The 18,225-nt window shown below is 38.2% G+C and overlaps 1 protein-coding gene across 2 annotated transcripts in view; it reads left to right on the top strand.

The window, feature by feature from the left end:
• FAM124A (family with sequence similarity 124 member A) overlaps positions 1–18,225 on the top strand; it is a 104,230-nt gene that overhangs the window by 39,265 nt on the left and 46,740 nt on the right. Inside the window, exons 3-4 of one of the 2 annotated variants that reach the window (XM_007495400.2) lie at positions 15,314–15,379; positions 15,538–16,047. In XM_007495400.2, coding sequence (XP_007495462.2) covers positions 15,314–15,379; positions 15,538–16,047 — 576 coding nt within the window. Of the gene's footprint in view, positions 1–15,313; positions 16,048–18,225 lie in introns of both variants that reach the window. The other variant, XM_001378319.3, reaches the window with a different exon arrangement.

The raw sequence follows: 18,225 nt of genomic DNA, 5'->3' as shown, positions 1-18,225 counted from the left end.
CCCACCTGACATTCACAAGTCCCTGTGCACTATTTGCTGTGTTGAGCAATAAGGAATTTGGAAACTTTGAAAACATTTTTCTTGACTGAGTGGAGACTGGGAATACCATGCAGTGATATTATTTTGCTTTTTAAAAAAATCTGGATTTGTGATTTCATTAACTTCTTAGGGAATTTACAGAGAAGGAATTCCCCATCCTAATGTGTCTTGACACCTAATCCACACCACTGAATTTGTTTGAAACCTTTAACTTCTGCCTTAGTATCAGCTCTAAGACAGAATAGTGGCAAGGGACTAATGCTGATCTTTTTTCTTCCTGTTCTCCCTTTTCCCAGTCTGAACCTTTTTGATTTTTTATGTTGCCTGTTTGGCATGCAGGTACATAGCCTCAACTGGGACTTTTGCCACTTGATATCTTTTTGGAAGATGAATCCAGCTGGCAGAGCAACTGAACGAATAAGCTACATGATGCAATCAAGTTATTTATTTAGCCTCTGGCATTTGAGGTTGAAAAGGTCTCCAAGTAAATTCCAGGGCCAGTTTTCCAGAAGTAAACTCCCAGACACCACTGTGTTAGCAGTTTGGGTCAGCCAATCTCTATTCCTCTGCCCATTTCCAGGTTCCATCAGCCTCATGGTGTGTTGGGTGCCTAGCACCTAGTGTCAGGGAGTTGCTGTCCTGAAAGTAATGAGAGATCCCTTCATTAATATCTAGAACCTCTAAACTTGCTGTTGGGTAAAGCTTCATGCAGTGTAAGCACTAGTCTAGAAGAGTGTGTTTTGTTTTTGCTTTTTGTAATTTCCTTTCCTGTTTATAGGTTTTTTATTTATTTATATTTTTATTTATTTTATTATCATATATTTCTATTTTATTTATTTATATTTATTAGGTGTCCCAAAGTCTTAGTGCAGTTAACTTCACTAAGGCTTTGTGTAGCAGTCCAGCCCATATGTATAATTAAGAGGCAAGGATTGTGTGTGGGCACATGGCCATTCTGCGCATGGCAATGAACTCTGTTCCCAGCATGGCTAAGGTTAGGGCATGAAATCTTACTTCCCTTTGTCTTACCCACCTGGGATAAAACCCCACCTTCACCTTGTCGTAATTTGCAATTATCCAATGGCAATACACTATGTAATTCATCAGTATGTATTGGGTACATTTGCATGTCAAAGAGATTAAAAGGAGAGCTCACAGCCATCTCCATCTCTCGGAGATCTCACAGGATTGCCTAACCCTATCTCTTCTCTCTTCTCTCTCCTCTCTATCTCTCACCTGAAACCTGGCCTTCAGCCAGGCCTCTCTCTTTTCCAATGCTAATACCTAGCACTCTCTAATTCATCCTACTATACTCTGTTTATTCTCCCAGCTAAGCTGTATCATCCTCTGACCAGTGTAGTGTTAAATTGGGATCATTGGACGGAATTAGCCTTTTGAGAAGTCCACTGATTGGAGTATGGCTGCAGCTCCATTGTAATCAATACGGCCTGGTTTCTGACTCATTTCTGACATCTCGAACTTGGCTCCCTCGCGCCCTTCATGGAATCCTAACCTACTATCCTTTCTCTATCTTTCTTATCTTGTGGCTTCTCGCTGGCGAGAGGTTACACTTTAGGACACCCTATAACTTCAAAAGCTTTAAATTTTAAAAGATTAAAAGTGCACACAGACTTTTGGGACACTGTATACTATTTTATACCATATATGAAATATTAAATTACTGAAGTTTAAAACTGCCCTAAGACTTTTGGGATAGATAATGTGTGGAGTGTTGAAGTTTTGCAAAGCAATTTGCTTATAACAACCATGTGAGACTGACAGTTGCCAGTATTCTTATCCCCATCATTGCTGTTAGTATCTATTGAACTGTATCTCTGGCTGATTTGTTGTACAGTGTATGATTATGTCAGATGTTGGACTCTGTGACCAATGTTATCAGTGACTTATAAAGCTGTCAAGGAGAATTCGCTGTTTTCTTAGCTCTCTCCTCTGAGTTCTCCTGCCCCGCTGCATGGTTGTCCTGGCTTCTGTAATGGAGGAGACAAAAGAAGGAAGGAAAGAGGGGAGACAGAGTGAAAGGATTGTTTCTCTCCTCTATTACTTATAGGGAGAGGTAAGCCAGGTACTGTCTCCTTGGAAAGGAAGTGACTCTTAGGAGGTATTGTCTTGAGAAATGGAGGACAGGAGACTAGAGTGGGATTGCTTCAATGAGGTGGCAAGGTGCCTCCCTCAGAGGATCCCAGGGCTCTTGAGAGCAAATCTGTCTCTTTGAGGCCAGATGACCCCTTGAAATTCCACCTCCCAAAGGGACATCAACTATTAGCCTTTCAGGGATTTAGGTATGGCCAGCTGCCAAGGAGAAGATGACAGTTTCTTTGGTCAGAGGTACTGAGTCACTGGGGTTTGGAATCGAACCCTCTCTTTATAAGAAGTGTGACAAGCCCAGGTTTCTGGGAGGTCACAGAAGAAGACAGGATTTCACCTTGAAATCCTGTCCCAATGATTTCAAAACCTAATCCTCTTATTGTATTATCTAAAACAAGCCCAAAACCAAAGCCCAAATATTTCCAAATGGTTTATTTGAGGGAAGTGAGGCCAGTAATGGCAAAGGTGTGAGGGGGAAAAAAGGGAAGTGGCTGAAAGGGAGCTCTAAGGAGCTTTTGCCCCTCTTATAGATTGGCCTTCAGAGTCTGGAGACCAAGAGCTTCTCAGCCCTGGCCTGTCCTTTTTCCAGCTTCTTTCTTGTCCCTACTCTTAAAGCTAGCTAAAGCCTAAAGTACAAGTCAAGGGATAAGTAAGAGAGAGAGAGAGAGAGAGACAAAGAGAGAGAGAGAGAGAGAGAGAGAGAGAGAGAGAGAGAGAGAGAGAGAGAGAGAGAGAGAGAGAGAGAGAGAGATCCCAGGGAAGGATCAGGATGACTCTGGTCAGAGTCCAAGTCCAAAATCCCTTTGAGGATTTGGGTAGCTGTAGTTGAAGAGTCTCAGTGGAGGTATTTTGGGGTCCCTGAAGGAAGACAGGTCTCAACTGGATGGGCTCTTGGCTCAGCTTCCAGAAAATCCACCTTCCTCCTTCACTTCCTAGGCTAGAAGTACCTCCTGTCCAAAGTTCTATGAAGCTCTCTGAACTGTCAGCATTTTCCTGCCCTTCCCCTGCTGCTCCTCAGGCTGAATCTGTCAGTCAGCCTGGCATCTTTCTTCCTTACCCTACACTTCCTGTCATTTAGGGACAGACCCCTGATTTTATATCCACTGAAGGGACAAACCTGTTGCCATCTGTCCACCCTCTGGAAGTACTTTTGACCTGTTTTCTTAGAGACAAAACTCTAACCATCCTGTCGACTTACATGATACCATTGATCAATCTCCTTACCAGATCCCGTTGGTGTCCTTATTTAGTTCTTTTGATCCCAGCTGATGAGCATCCACTCTGAATGGGCATCAAGTAGAGCAAAAGCTTTGATAACTTGCTACTTGATAACAAAGAGACAGTAGGAGGAGACAGAGTGTCAACTGTGAAGTCAGGAAACTCCAGCTTCAACTCCTGTCTCTTTAACATATTGACTATATGACCATAGACAAATCACTCATTGCCCCTAAGCAACTCTCTGAGACCCTGCATGAGAAATTAGGAATTATTCTTCATTCATGAAAGGACCTTTTCACATTAAGAACATCAGTTCCTCTGAGTGACCATAGTTTGTGTCTTTTTTTAAAAAGGGGGAGAAAAACCTTTTATCTTTTGTCTTAGAATCACTTGGTTCCAAGGCAAAAGAGTGCTTAGAACTAGGCAATGAGGGTTAAGTGAGCTGCCCAGGATTATATAGCTAGGGAGTGTCTGAGGCCAGATCTGAATCTAGCACCTCCCATCTCTAGACTTGATTCTATTCATTGAGCCACCTAGCTTCTCTGCCTTGTGTCTTTTTTTCTAACTCTGTGCTTAACCTCTCTTAAACTTATTCATCCTCACAGAAACCCTACAATCATTCTGCCCCTTCCTGTTTTGGTAGGTTATCATCATTCCTTTCGTTTTACTCTCTTCCTTTCAAAAATCCTTTTGGTGGCCAGTTCAACTTTATATCACTCTCCATCCTTGAATCCCTTGTTCGATTGATTTCATTCTTTTCTAAACCATGATTATTCCTACCGTATTCCTTCCCTGCTTATATGTCATAGAATGTCACTATAAGGAATCACACCAGCACTGGTCCTTGGCTCTCCAGCATGACAATTTTTAACTCTTCTCTGATCCTTCAATAGGCAACCTCCTGAATTAAAGTCCTCATATATAGACTTCCACAAGAGGCTAATTGGTCTCCTTGCATCCAGCTTCTTACTTCACCTATTTACCCTCTTCCACAAGGTTGCCAAATTGATATTAAAGAACAGGTCTAACAGTATCACTCTCCTTCTCAGGAAGATCCAATGGTTTCTTATTGCTTTTAGGATAAAGTACAAAATCATCTTTTTTGACATTTAAAACACTTCACATTCTGGAAGAGTCTGGTCTGGAGCCAAAACTTAGTAATAGAGAAATACTAGTAATATGACATTAACAGGGATGAACAAGGGATATATAGGACTAGTCATAATGTAGACAGTAAAAGAAGGGTAGAAATATAGTTGTTGGTATAGTCCCAAGGCATACATAGAGTAGCTAAATTAAAAGGAACAAAGCATGATTTATTATTCCTCAACTACCTTTTATACTTTTATGCTTTTGAGAAGATAGAAGGAAGGATGAATGGGTATTACTCTATATTTCTCCCCCTAACAATAATGCTCCACTGGGCACCTATCCATCATATCACTTTCTTTCCAAAAGTGCTGTCCTCCTTCCTTCCTTCTGGCAAAAATGGGCAAAAGGCAGTTATTATATGCCAGACACTGTGCTTAGCCTTGGGGATACAAAGAAGTGCTGAAGAAACTCACACTCTGATTGGTAATGGTGGTGGTTGGGGAACAATGTGCAAAAAAAAAAAAGAAGTATTACATCCAAGGTATATATATATATATATAGTGTGAATGGTGGGGAAAATCAGACAGAGGGCAATTGTGGTGAGTATTGTTGGGATAGGGAGATGGGAATGTTGAGAGACCAGGAAGGGCATCTTACAGAAGGTGGCATTTAAGCTCAATTTTAAAAGAAGACAGGCAAGGAAGTGGAACTGAGGATGTAGAACAACTTGGGCATTGGGGACAGCCAGTGAAAAGACTTGGAGTTGCACTAAGGAGTGTCAAATGTGAGGAAAGACAAAAAGGTTAATGTCTTTGGAATGTGGAAGATAGTAAAGTTTAAAAAGACTGTAAAGGTAGGGAGGGCTAGGCTGTAAAAGGCTTTAAAAGTCAACCAAAATATTTTATATTTGATCCTGGAAGTAACAGGGAACCATGGCAATTGATGGAAAAGAGGAGTGACATAACTTAGGAAGATCACTTTGGCATCCAAGTGAAGGAAGGACTGGAGTCAGGAAAGATTTGAAGCAAGACGACTAATCGGAATGTTATTGCAATGGTTAAGGCATAAAGTGATAAAGGCCAACACCAGACTGGCAGCTAAGTGAGTAAGTGAGAAGGAAACATATACAAGAAATATTGTAGAGGTGGAAAGAGTGAGATTTGATGACAGACAGGTTAATGAAGTAAAAGAAAATGAGGAATAAAGGATGACATTGAAGTAAGTGTGGGTGATTGGGTGGATAGTGGTACCCTCAACAATTCATGGAAGTTTGAAAGAAGGATGGATTTGGAAGGAAAGATAATGAACTCTGCTTTTGGATATGTTAAGTTTGAGATGTCTATGAGACATTTCATTTGAGATTCTCACTAAGCAGTTGGTAATGTAAAATTGGAGTTCAGGATATTTAAAGCTTGGAATTATCTGTATCAAAATGATCATTGAACCCATGGGAGCTAATGGCCTTACCAAGTGAAATAGAATAGAGGGACATCCCTGGACAGATCATTAGGGAACATCACAGTTATTGGGTATGACCTGGATAAGGATTCAGCAAAAGAAACTAAGAAGCTTCAGACAAATAGGAAGAAAAGAGAGGACAATATTAGGAAAACCTTGAGAAAGAGAAGAGTCCAGAAAAATGGTGACTGACAATGTCAAAATCTACAGAGAAGTAAAGAAGGACAATTTGGTGATTAAGAGATCACTAGTAACTTTGGAGAGAATAGTTCCAATTGAATGATGATATTACAAACCAGATTACAGATGATTTTAAAAAGAGTGAGAGTAGAGAAAATAGGAGCACCATGTGTTATATGCAACTTTTAAAAAGAATTTAGCTTGAAAGGGAAGGAAGTTTTAAGAAGCTATGTAGTGGGGATGCTCAGATTAAATGAAGTTTTTTTTTAAGAACACGGGAAGAATGGGAGTCACAGAAAGGCAGCTAATGGAAAGGGAGATATTGAAAATCCCTTAGATAATGGGGATGATAGAAAAGGCAAATTTCTGGAGATGGTATGCAATGGGATTAAGGATGCATTTAGGGTGGATTGTCCTTAAAAATGACCACCTCCTCTTATTGAGATGGGTGAAAGAAATAATGGGAGAAGATATGTGTAATATGAAATCAGGAAGAAGGGAGAAGAGGGAGTTCATCTCAATTTTTTTGATGACATATGAGGCAAAATCCTCAATTGTAAAAATGAGAAAAAGGGGTTCCTTAAGAAGCTTGAAGGGGAGGGAAAAGTTTCTGTGGTAAGTAGAAGAGGGAATCAATTAGGGGAGTAGGAAACAAATTGGTTAGGTAGGTATAAATGGTTGCCTTGCTGCAGTGAACACCCACTGAAGATTGTTTTATATATATAAGGAAAGAAAGTTGAGCACATTATCAAGTAACTAAAGGTGACAATTGGCTTTAAAAGATTTAACTATGTTGAAGTAAGTGTCAATACTGGAAAATAGTTTTTTTTTTTTAAACTGACTAAAAATTCCAACTATCACAGAGAGTAGAGGAAAACATATAGAGTGAGATGTTTTTTATTTATGCTAGAGTTGAATGAGTATCTAGGCTTCAGTGGGGAATAAGAGAATCTGAAACAGAGGGGAGTTGAGGACTTCACTATGATCTGAATATTAAAGAATGGAAGGGTTTACCTGAGAAAACAGGAACAATTCTATTGTAAATATCAATATATTTCAGTATACAAAACAGAATTGTTTGACTTCTTTGAGATGAATAAAGATTAATCTTTTAAAGCCAATTGTCACCTTTAGTTACTTGATAATGTGCTCAACTTTCTTTCCTTAGTTGCAACAATAATTTCACTGGCACACTGCCCTTTAGCCTTGTATTAGTCTTTCATTGAACTAATTTGCCCCACTCATTAATCCTCTCCATCAATTTGCTTTACCTTCTAATTCCTTCACTTATCTTTTCTTACTTACCTTGCCTCATCTTGCCAACTACCTTCTCCTTTTCCTTCTTGAGTATACTTCTTCAGGATCTTCTCTCTAATCCTCCTTGATTCTTCTTTCCCCTTTTGGTCATCATTCAATCCTTTCCAACTCTTCCTGACTCCATTTAGGCTTTTCTTGGCCAAGACTGGAATGGTTTGCCATTTCCTTCTTCAACTCATTTTACAGATGAAGAACTGAGGCAAACAGGGTTAAGTGACTTGCCCAAGGTCACACAACTAATAAGCATCTGAAGCCGGTTGTGAACTCAGGAAGATGAGTCTTCCTAACTTAAGGTCCAGTACTTTAATCACTGTATCGCTCAGCTGCCTGTTTGATTCTTAATCTTCCTTAATCCTTTTCTGTCCTTAATTATTTTTTTAATCTTCCTCTCCAAATCCAAAAGTAGAATCTCATAGGAGGCAAAAGCAAAGGGAGAAGAAAGGAATATAATTACATGGATAGAAACTATATTTTTTCCCTCTGTTTCATTATTATGAGCTCCTTGAGGGCAGGGACTGTCTTTTGACTCTTGTATCCCCAGCAATTAAGCATGATGCCTGACATATCGTGGGTACCTAATAAATGCTGTTGCTGCTGCTGATTTTAATGATGCTATTTTGGAAAATGAGACTCAAATGAAAGCCAAACTCAACATGGAAGTATATTCTCTAATCCACTGTAAAGAAGTTTAGCAAACTCTTCAAATTCTTTCTTTTATGTTGATAGTGCTGATGGTAGGTTTTGGAGGGGTTTTTTGCTCTCTGAGCAACTGGCTTAAGAGATCCTTTCTGAAGAGCATAATGGAAGACACAAAGATAAAATAGCTGCATGTCTGCTTCTAGAAAGCAAAACTATTATTAATTATTAATGGTCATTAATTATTAATAAGTGACATAATTTTCTATTCCCTCTTTTAATATAATACTTAGTTTCTGCTGGTTCTACTGAGCTTATTTTCTCTAGGGGGTAGATAACCTTTACACCTAATGATGGTTACTGTGTTGCTCTGGGAGGCTCTTTTACCCTCTGATGCCAGGGGCTTCTTCAGTTCTAGAATACTAATGCCAAGGCAAGTCTTCACACAGTGACTCTTTATTATAGATAGTTTGGCCATTCACATCCACTGGTTCTTGCTGAGCAAAGGGAAGGCAGGGAGGTCATGTTCAATCTTATTCTCTTCTTTGCTTTCTTTCTTTCTTTTTGGCTACAGATATAACAGTTCACAGAAAAGGTGTCTTGCCTAAAATTTCTGTCTTGTTTTTGCTTCAGTGTTCTTGTCTTGGTTCCTTTCAAGGCAGCAAGTTTTCATTCATCCATATAGACATCAAGAGTGACCCTTATTGCTGTCTTCCCAGAAATCTTTGGGTCACTAAAAGATGATGGGAAAGTGGATGCATTGATGGTTTTGTTAAAAGGAGAGCAAAGTGATCCTTATTCTAATTGCGAAGCCTCCTCATAGCACAGAATCAATTCTGTTTGATTCACTGATCTGTTTTTTATCTCCCACTTCCAAAATGCTACTTTCTACTTCAGTACCCTGACACTGTCCTTTTTTAAGAGAAGATATCAATAAGGAAGTATCAGATTGGGGAGGGCCTTTCCCTAACTGATTTCTTTGCTCCCCAACTCTTCAGAGGTCTTTGCTTCCTTATTTCTAAGCATCAATTAACATATTTAGACAAATCACAATTATTCATTGTCCTAGAAGGGAAAGGTAGCTTAAATCATTGAAATTCACATAAAATCCCCAAACCTCATTTCGGTGCATAGTATCAACATCCTCCCTGCAGCTAAATCTCTCACCAGAGTGGCTGACAAGTGGAAAAACTAATTGGTTTTAGTTTGAGCATTTTTTAGTTCCCATGCTCTTCTGATTCTAGTCTAAATATCAATGAAATGGCCAAAGGCCAAGGAGCCAAAAGGAGAAGGCAAAGTAATGGGGCTGAATAGACCATAATTTGGACTTCTTTTTTTCCAGGAAGAGAAAATAAATTTACACAGATCCATATGCCTTTTCCCACTAAGTCTCTTTGTGGTTAGGAAACAGAAGTTAACAACCCCTACATGGGACCTAGCCCATGACCCTGTTAACACTGTTTTCTGAGAACTTGCCTATTTCCATGAAGATAACCATTATCCTTCCAGTCACCAGATTCTCAGCCTCATTTTTATCCTGGATTCTTTATTCTCCTTTACCCCACATAGAGAATTAGTTGTCAAACCCTGTTGCTTCTACATCCATGGTATCCTTCATTCTCTGCTCATATGACCACCACCTTCTCATCTGCACTCTTGCAATAACTTTGTAATTGGTCCCCCTGCCTCAAGTCTCTCCCCAACTTCAATTCATCCTCTACAATCCTACTGAAGTTATTTCCCCAAATCAAAGTTCTAATCATAGCATTTCCCTACTCAATATTCTCCATTGGCTCCCTATTGACTTTGAGATCAAATATAAACTACTTTAATTTTTAAAGACTTTGACAGCCTACTTTTCTGGCTCCAGCCTACTTTTCTGGATTTTTTAGATATTGTTCTCCATCCCACATACTATAGACCAACAAGATTAGCCTTGCTACTCCCCACACATGGCATTCCCTCTCCTACCTCCATCTCCCTTCTCAATGCTTTTTCATTGACTCTCTTGCATTCCTAGAAGGTAATCTTTCCTCATTGACATCTAAGTGACACAATGGATAGAGTGCTAGGCCTGGGGTCAGGAAGACTCATTTTCCTTAGTTCATATCTGGCTGTAGATACTTACTGGCTGTGTGACCCTAGGCAAATCACTTCGTCCTAGTTGTCTAGTTTTCTTACCTGTAAAAATGAGCTGGAGAAGGAAATGGCAAACCACTCCAGTATCTTTGGCAAGAAAATCCTAAATATAGTCAAGAAGAGTTGGACATGACTGAACAACAAAATCTTTCTTCACTTCCACCCCTTAGAATTCTGATATTTTCTTCAAAACAACTCAAGTACCATCTTTTACAAGAAGCATTTACTCATCTCTCCTGTTTCTAGTACCCCCTCCTTCTACATATTGTCATGCATTTATTTGGTAGGTGTCTCTAAATGTATACCCTACCTTTTGCACTGATTGTGAGCTCTTTGACAGCAGCAACTATTTAATTTGGGGCTTTGTATCCCCAGCATCTAGCATAGTGCTGGCATAAATAATAATAAATACTTAATAAATAATTATTGATTGATTCTAACCTCAGATGAAAGGAAGAAAATTTTGAAGTCAAAGAGTCATAGATTCAGAGTAAGAAGGAAAAACTTGGAGGTGATCTACCTTCCCATTTTACAAATAAGAAAAGTAAGGGCCAAGAAGGTTAAGTGACTTGCCCCAGGCAAATAGGTAGTAGTATATGAGGAAGTTAAGAGTTAAACTAAGATTCTCTGACTCTAAATCCAGTGTACTTCCCACCATGCTATGCTAAAATTTCCTGGAGAGCCAAAAATCACATCCTTCAGTCTCTTTAGTTCTATGCCATATGACTACATTGCCCTGATTTTGCCAAAGATTGAAACATTCTTCTGTGGAAGATATAGGACTTAGGGTCTAATGATTAATATAGTCCCACCTAATTTTTGTTGCTACCCTTTGTTGTTGGATCATCCTCATTTGCAGTTCTGTCCCTCCACCTACCAGTCAATGAGTCATCATCCTTTTTAACAAAAATTAAGAAACAAATTTTTTGAAGTTGTTCAGAAAAACCAATGAACAACTTGTTCAAGCCTAATATAGTATGTATTAATCCATATCCATATTCTTCCACTCCTAAAAAAGAGGGTAGGAAGAGATGTTGTCTCAATACTTCTCTGTGACCAAGATTGGTGTATGTAATTTATATGAATATTCACAAAGTAAATATGCATATGATAATACATGTATAATCCAGATCAAATTTCTTCCCATCTCTGAGAGGGGCAAGGGAAGGGAGGGAGGGAGACAATTTGGCTCTTATAATTTTGGAAAACATGTGGAAAATTGTTATTGCATGCAATTGGGAAAATAAAATATCTTTGAATAAAAAAGTAACTATGCATAAATTTAGTATAATCTACATGACTCATTTCTAAATCAAATGATATCTCTTGGATTAAATTCCCTTAATTTACCTGAAAACCATTGTAAATGCATATTAGTCCTCCTTTGTTTAACACTTATGGAACAAAGTTAACTGAATTTAAAATCTATGAATTTTGAAACAAGTAACAGCATTGTTTTGGTGAAATATCTCCAAAAGTTTGAGTGTTGCAAAGCTATCTATGCCAGGTTATGCAGCTAACTCCAGGCATATGTTTTTTCAGGGAAAATAAATCTTCCCTTCATTATTTTTCCAAGAAGATACTTTGACAGTAACCTAGCTGGGCAATAAACTTAGGTTTGGGCTAAATGACTCAACAATTGTGTCCCCTCTTCACCCCCCCCCCAAATGGTGGAGCATTGACATGGAAAATTCTCCTCTTCCACTCCCAGATGTTTCATAGCACCAATAGTAAGAGAGCAACACAGACAATAGGAGTGGTTTACCAATGGTTCCCTTGTGCCTCTCCAGGCAAGACAAAAAATGAATCCTACTCACTGCTGGGAAGCATTGCTTTTTCTGTCCCTGGAGTTGATTTGAACACAAGTCAGTCAATATAATCTGGATTTTAATATTTTACTCTTGACATTTGGTATACTATACCAAATAAATATGTATTTGACTCAACTTCCTCTCCTTTCCCCACCAAGGGATCATAGATACTTTGGATCCATGATTTTGCTCTAAAGTGCAATAAGTTTATTTTTCTGTTGAAAATGAACTCTTCTTAATACCATTATACATATGTCCAAAATTCAGTATGTAAAAACCTAACCATTTTTCAGCTGATCCTTCTGGAAAACATGGTTAGACAGCTTTATGTTCAGTAGACCATAGAGACAGTACACTAATAGCAAAACTAATTATGATAATTAGCACAACAGATAATATTTGTTCATGCAATAACATCAGTCTTTTAAGTGCATATTTTTCTTTTTATTATGATTTTATTTCTCATTTTGCACTTAAATACCCATTTCTAAATAAATGGCAGAACACAGAGGATTGTTTATGCAATCATGAATCTTCATTTCATGCTGCTTGCTTTAAAATATATATATATATGTAGATATGTGTGTATATAATAAATTTCACATTACTTTCAAAATTGTCCTGTTTCTCTATGCTTCCTTTCTGAACTGCCTTCTGTTTCTTTCTATGTGTTTTAAAATATATTTCAGTGATCCTCTTTTATGACATCATTATTGCTAACTACCCACCTCACCACATATCCTCCCAATGAAAAATCGAAAAATATAAAAAATGAAAAATACAGAAAGAAAAAATCTAGTAACAAAAAAGCCTTGACAAGTAAAATGAATCTGTCCAGTGGCTATGTCCAAAAATGTTTCTCTTTCTGTACCTTGAGCCCATCATCTCTGTGTCAGGAGGTAGGTAACATATTCCGTCATAGTCCTTCTAGAGACGTGGTTGTATTACTTCTTAAGTCTTTTATGTTTTTTTTTCCTTTACAATATTGCTTTTCTTATATAAATTATTATCCTGGTTCTGCTCACTTCATATTGTATCAGTTCATACTTCCTAAGATTACCTGAAATTATCTTTTTCTCATTTTCTTATGGCACAATAATATACTGATACATGCATTTCCATAATTTGTTTAGCCATTTCTCAATTGTCTCTGAAGTCATTGAAGGTGCCCCCTTTGATCCTAGTTCTTTTACTTTTTTCCCTCCCTTTTACTCTGCCTCAAATTCAGGAAGTTTGTTTTGCTTATCAATCCATCAATCTATTCATTTCTTTGTCAATCTGTATACTTGCTTATTTATGAGATTGGTCTCCTTATCTTGACCAGAGTGGAAGTTCAGTGTCTACAAAGGTCAATTCCCCATTTTGTTTTGCTTGTGACTATTCCCTCTCTGATAATATCCAGCCAATGAACATCATTTCCTCCCATTCTCACCTCCTTTAGGTTTGATGTATTTCTATACCTAACTGTTGGGGTGCATCCCTCTTTTGTTTATTTCAGGTAAGAGTGAGGCTCCTCAGATACCCACTTCCCCTACTCCTTCTTCCACATAAAGTTTTCACTCACCAAAGTTATGAAACATGGCAAGTCCCACCTTCTTTTTCCTTCTCTCTACAACTCCTTTTCTCATTTCTATTCCTCCATTTGCCCTCCTTTCTCTTTCCCCTTTTAAAACCATTATAATAGAACTAACCTCCTCTCTCTTCTCCAATGTTTCTTATTTAATTCCATCAATACATTTAGAAGATATTAAGGGGTTCTGAACAGATACTTGTTTGCTTTCCCCCATTAGGATATTAGCACTCTATCATCATATGACCTCTTTCAATTGCTCAAATAAATTTACCTTTCTAGATTATCCTTGGTTTTTGTATTGGTTATTTTTACCACTTTTTTCCCCCATCTGGAAGGCTTGAAAGTTCTTTATTGCATGAAAAAATCAATTTACCACCCTGTACAATTATAGTCAGCATTGCACAGTAAGTTATTCTTATTTTTGGTTGCAAGCCTATCTCTTCTGTCCTTTAGAATAGTGTATCCAAGATTTCCTCTCATTTGAGGTAGAAACTGCAGGGTCTTGCGTGATGCTAATTGTGGTTCCCTAGTATTTGAATAGCTTCTACTTGGAAATTGATAGCATTTTTTGTTTTGATGTAGGAGCTCTGGATTTTGGCCAGTATATTGCTGGGATTTTTCTTTTAAGAATTTTATTGGTGTATCCTTTCTATCTTCACTCTGCCTTTCTGAATCTAATAGATCTGAATAAACAATTTTCATTCATGATTTTTTTTTCAAATGTAATACCCAGGCTTTTTAAAAATCATAGTTAATAGGGAATTCAGTGATTCTCAGTTTATTTGACTTGTTTTCCAGGCTAGTTGCTGGGGATATCAGAAATCTTACATTTTCATCTACTTTTTTCTATCTTTTGATTTTATTCTAATATTTCAATATAGTTTTTCATTGAATTTCTTGAACATTTTTAAGCCTCATAGGAATTTTACACCAGTTGTTACAGGAAAAAGTATGTGGGAGCTAGGGAGCCATCTTGGTCAGAAGTTGCATGGCTTATATGTATATGTATATGTGTGTATATTTATATATACACTTGTAAAACTAAAGAAGGTAAAAATAGAGGCATTCATGGAAGACAATATTTGGAGGAGACCAACAGAAGGAAGAAAATAGAAGCAGAAAGAATAGGATAAAGAATACATTGCATACTAATATAATGGAGAGCATGCTAGATTTAGAATCAAGAAGACCTGGGTTCAAATCCTGTCTTAGATACTTACTGGCTGTGTGATTCTGGCCATGGCACAAGTTTTCTTAGCCTCAGTTTTCTCACCCATAAAATGGGATTAATAATAACACATATCTCCTAAGGTTGCTGTAAGGATCAAATGATTTAATGTGTGTAAAATAAACCTCAAAGCACCATATACATGTCAGTTATTATTCTGTGGAAGTGACTTAGTTCTCATTGCTCCTACTAACATGATCAAACTCATAAATGCTTCATTTCCTATTGCCACAGTTCAGTATTCTGAGATTTGTCCAACACCATAGGAGAGTCCTTCTCAAATAAAGGTCCAGCGGCAGGGTTAATTTCCCCAGGGAAGTCTTTATTTAGTCACTTCTCTTAGTGAGACAGTTACAATGATTTCCACTATTGTCCTTGAAGGCAGGACTCATGTAGCATGGTCTGGTGGTGTGTGTTCCATTCCTCTTCCTGCCAGTCCCTTACCACAAAAGGTTCCTGAGCATACAGCTGAGAAAATCTTTCCCATTAACACAGCTTTTCTGTTTGTGCTCTCAGGTGAGCTTTCTGTGGAAGACACTCAGGATCCCTTCCTTGTCAGCGTCCACGTTATCACTGACCCAGGTGAGTCCAAAGCCCTCCAGGAAGCCATTGACAAGGTGTTGGCTTGGATCCACCCAGATCTCCAGCTTTTCCGTGTGTCTGAAAGGAGAGTGGCTCGGAAACGGAAGAGGCAGAACAAAACTTCCCAGCCAGCCCTTGCTATCGTTCTCTTCCTACAGGAGGAATATGGAGAAGAGCAGATCTTGGAACTCCATGAAACTTTTCAGAGGCCCCCATGGCACTACCACCACACAGAGAGAGTCCATGGCAGGTTCCTCCCCTATCTACCCTGCAGTCAGGATTTCTTCACTCTGGCCCCAGGAACCCCTCTATGGGCCATACGACCGGTGCATTATGGAAAAGAAATTGTCCGTTTCACCATCTACTGCAGGCATGAGAATTTTGCTGACATCCTGAAGCTCTATGAGCTGATCCTGAAAAGGAACCCAAGTCAGAGGAAGTCAGACTTCTGCATTTTCCCCATTTATTCAAATTTGGATGTGGATATCCAGTTCTCTCTGAAAAGACTCCCCAGTGGCCAGATACCAGTGCCCACAGACTCCTCTGTGCTAGAGTTCCGAGTGAAGGATATTGGGCAGCTCGTCCCTCTTTTACCCAATCCCTGTAGTCCAATAAGTGAAGGAAGATGGCAGACTGAAGATCATGATGGGAACAAGATTCTTTTGCAGGTACCTTTGTTAGATGTCTGTCTGTGGATAAGGGGAAATTTAGTCAACTAGCTCATACTGCCATCTTTATATCCTTAAGATTAAGGAACGAATTAAGAAATTAATCCTTACTGTTAAGAAATAAGAAGAAAAAAATAAGCATTCTTTGTCCACTCACTTTTTTACAAAAAAAGTACAAGGCAGATTGTTCATAGTCTATTTATCTTTAACAAAGTAAGAAACCTGGAGGAACCTCTCCACTGGATCATTTCATTTTCCTGTTGTGCCTCAGGTTGGTGCAATCAGCTTTCTTTGAGTGCCTTTTCACTTACCCATATGTTTCAGCATCCACCACTGCACTTACAAAAAGGAATGCCAGTGGGTTATAGTTGCAATGGCTGTCAGGTTCTGATAGAACAGATGCTGCATGGTTTGTAATGTGGCCAATTTATGGTTTAAATATTCCCTTGGAGCAACCTCTAGAATTCAGTGAGTTATCAGCAGTTTCAATTCTGGGCCCCCAAGCAGAAACTAGGGAAAGCGCCCACCTACTAGTTTGTTGATTGGAAAATACATCGTTTTTCATTAGAGAAATTTATTCATTGTTTCATGCCCTCTTGTCCTCAGTTATGCAAGGAAAGATGTGGGCATATCTGTGGTTGTTAGATTGAACAATGTATTAGAAAAAAATACTTCTTTTTCAAAATTATTTAAAGAGCAAATTCTTTCTTAGAAGTTTGTGGATGTGATTTCATTAGTTAACCTTGGAAAGGGGAGAGAAATGAAGTTTAATGAAATCTACACTGTTGACTATATGCCTCCATATAATAGCTAAGTTCACATACAACCCCAAAGTTGACTCCACCGCCACCAGTGAGTTTCTTAGACCCTTTAGTGGCAGCTAATTGTGCTCCAAAATTCAAAATTCACAAGTCAAATCCATCTTGCCTCTCTCTTGGTTATACTTGAATATAAGTTTTTTTCCAATTCAAGACTATAAAAACTTTGTTTTTTCAATTACACATAGAAACCATTCTTGACAGTTGTTTTCTGACATTTTGCAATTCGGATTTTTCTCCCTCCTTTCCCCTCCCTCCCCAGCTGGTATAAAATCTGGTCTAGGTTTTACTGGTGCTGTTGTGCAGTACATATTTCCATGATCCTCATGCATGATAGAAGAAACACATTACACATACAATAAAAGAAGGAAATAAAGATGTGTGCTTTGATCTGCAATTGATGGCTGTGGATAATATTTTTTTTAATCCTGAATCCCTTGGGGTTATCTTGGGACCTTGTTTTGCTGCTTATAGTTTGGCCTTTCACAGTTCATTATCTTACAATAGTTTCTGTTACTGTATACACTGTTCTTCTTGTTCTGTCCATTTCACTTTACATCAGTTCATATAAATCTTTCCAGGTTTTTCTGAACTCATCCTGTTTTTCATTTCTTATGGTGAAAAATATTCCATTAAAACCATATATCACAACTTGTACAGCCATTCTCCAAGTGATATACATTCCTTCAGTTTCTAGTTCCAAATTCCAATTCCAAATGCTGCTAAAATATTTTTGTATAAGTAGGTCCTTGGCCTCTATGTCTGCTCCATTTAGGATGCAGATCCAGTAGTGGTATTGCTAGGTCAAGGGGTGTGCATAGTTTATGGGCCTAATTCCATATTGCTCTCCAAAATGGTTGTATCAATTTACAGTTCAACAGTGTATCAGTGTCCCAATTTTCCACTATTCCTTCCAACAATTATCATTTCCTTTTTGGCTATATTAGCCAATCTGATAGGTGTGAGGTAGTATCTCAGTTGTTTCAATTTGAATTTCTGTAATCAATAGTGATTTGGAACATTTTTTTACATGACTACAGGTAGCTTTAATTTCTTCATCAGACAATTGCCTGTTCTTATCCTTTGACTGTTTATTAGTTGGGGAACACTTTATATTTTTGTAAATTTGACTCAGTTTCCAACATATTTTAACCAAAAATGAATAATTCCAAAAGTTAGGAACCTCTCTATAAAGTTAGGACACTAAAAGGTCAATCTATATAACACATTTACTGTATAGATAAGGAAACTGAAGCTCACTGGGGTTAAAGTGACTTACCATGGCTTTTGCCACCATTCCATAGCTGCCTTTCTGGTCATAGTTTTCATATAGTAGCTATAGAGAAAAAGGAAGCTCTTT

Source organism: Monodelphis domestica, chromosome 4, assembly GCF_027887165.1.
Source record: "Monodelphis domestica isolate mMonDom1 chromosome 4, mMonDom1.pri, whole genome shotgun sequence".
Lineage (NCBI taxonomy): Eukaryota > Metazoa > Chordata > Mammalia > Didelphimorphia > Didelphidae > Monodelphis > Monodelphis domestica.
This window is presented reverse-complemented; position numbering and strand designations above follow the sequence as displayed.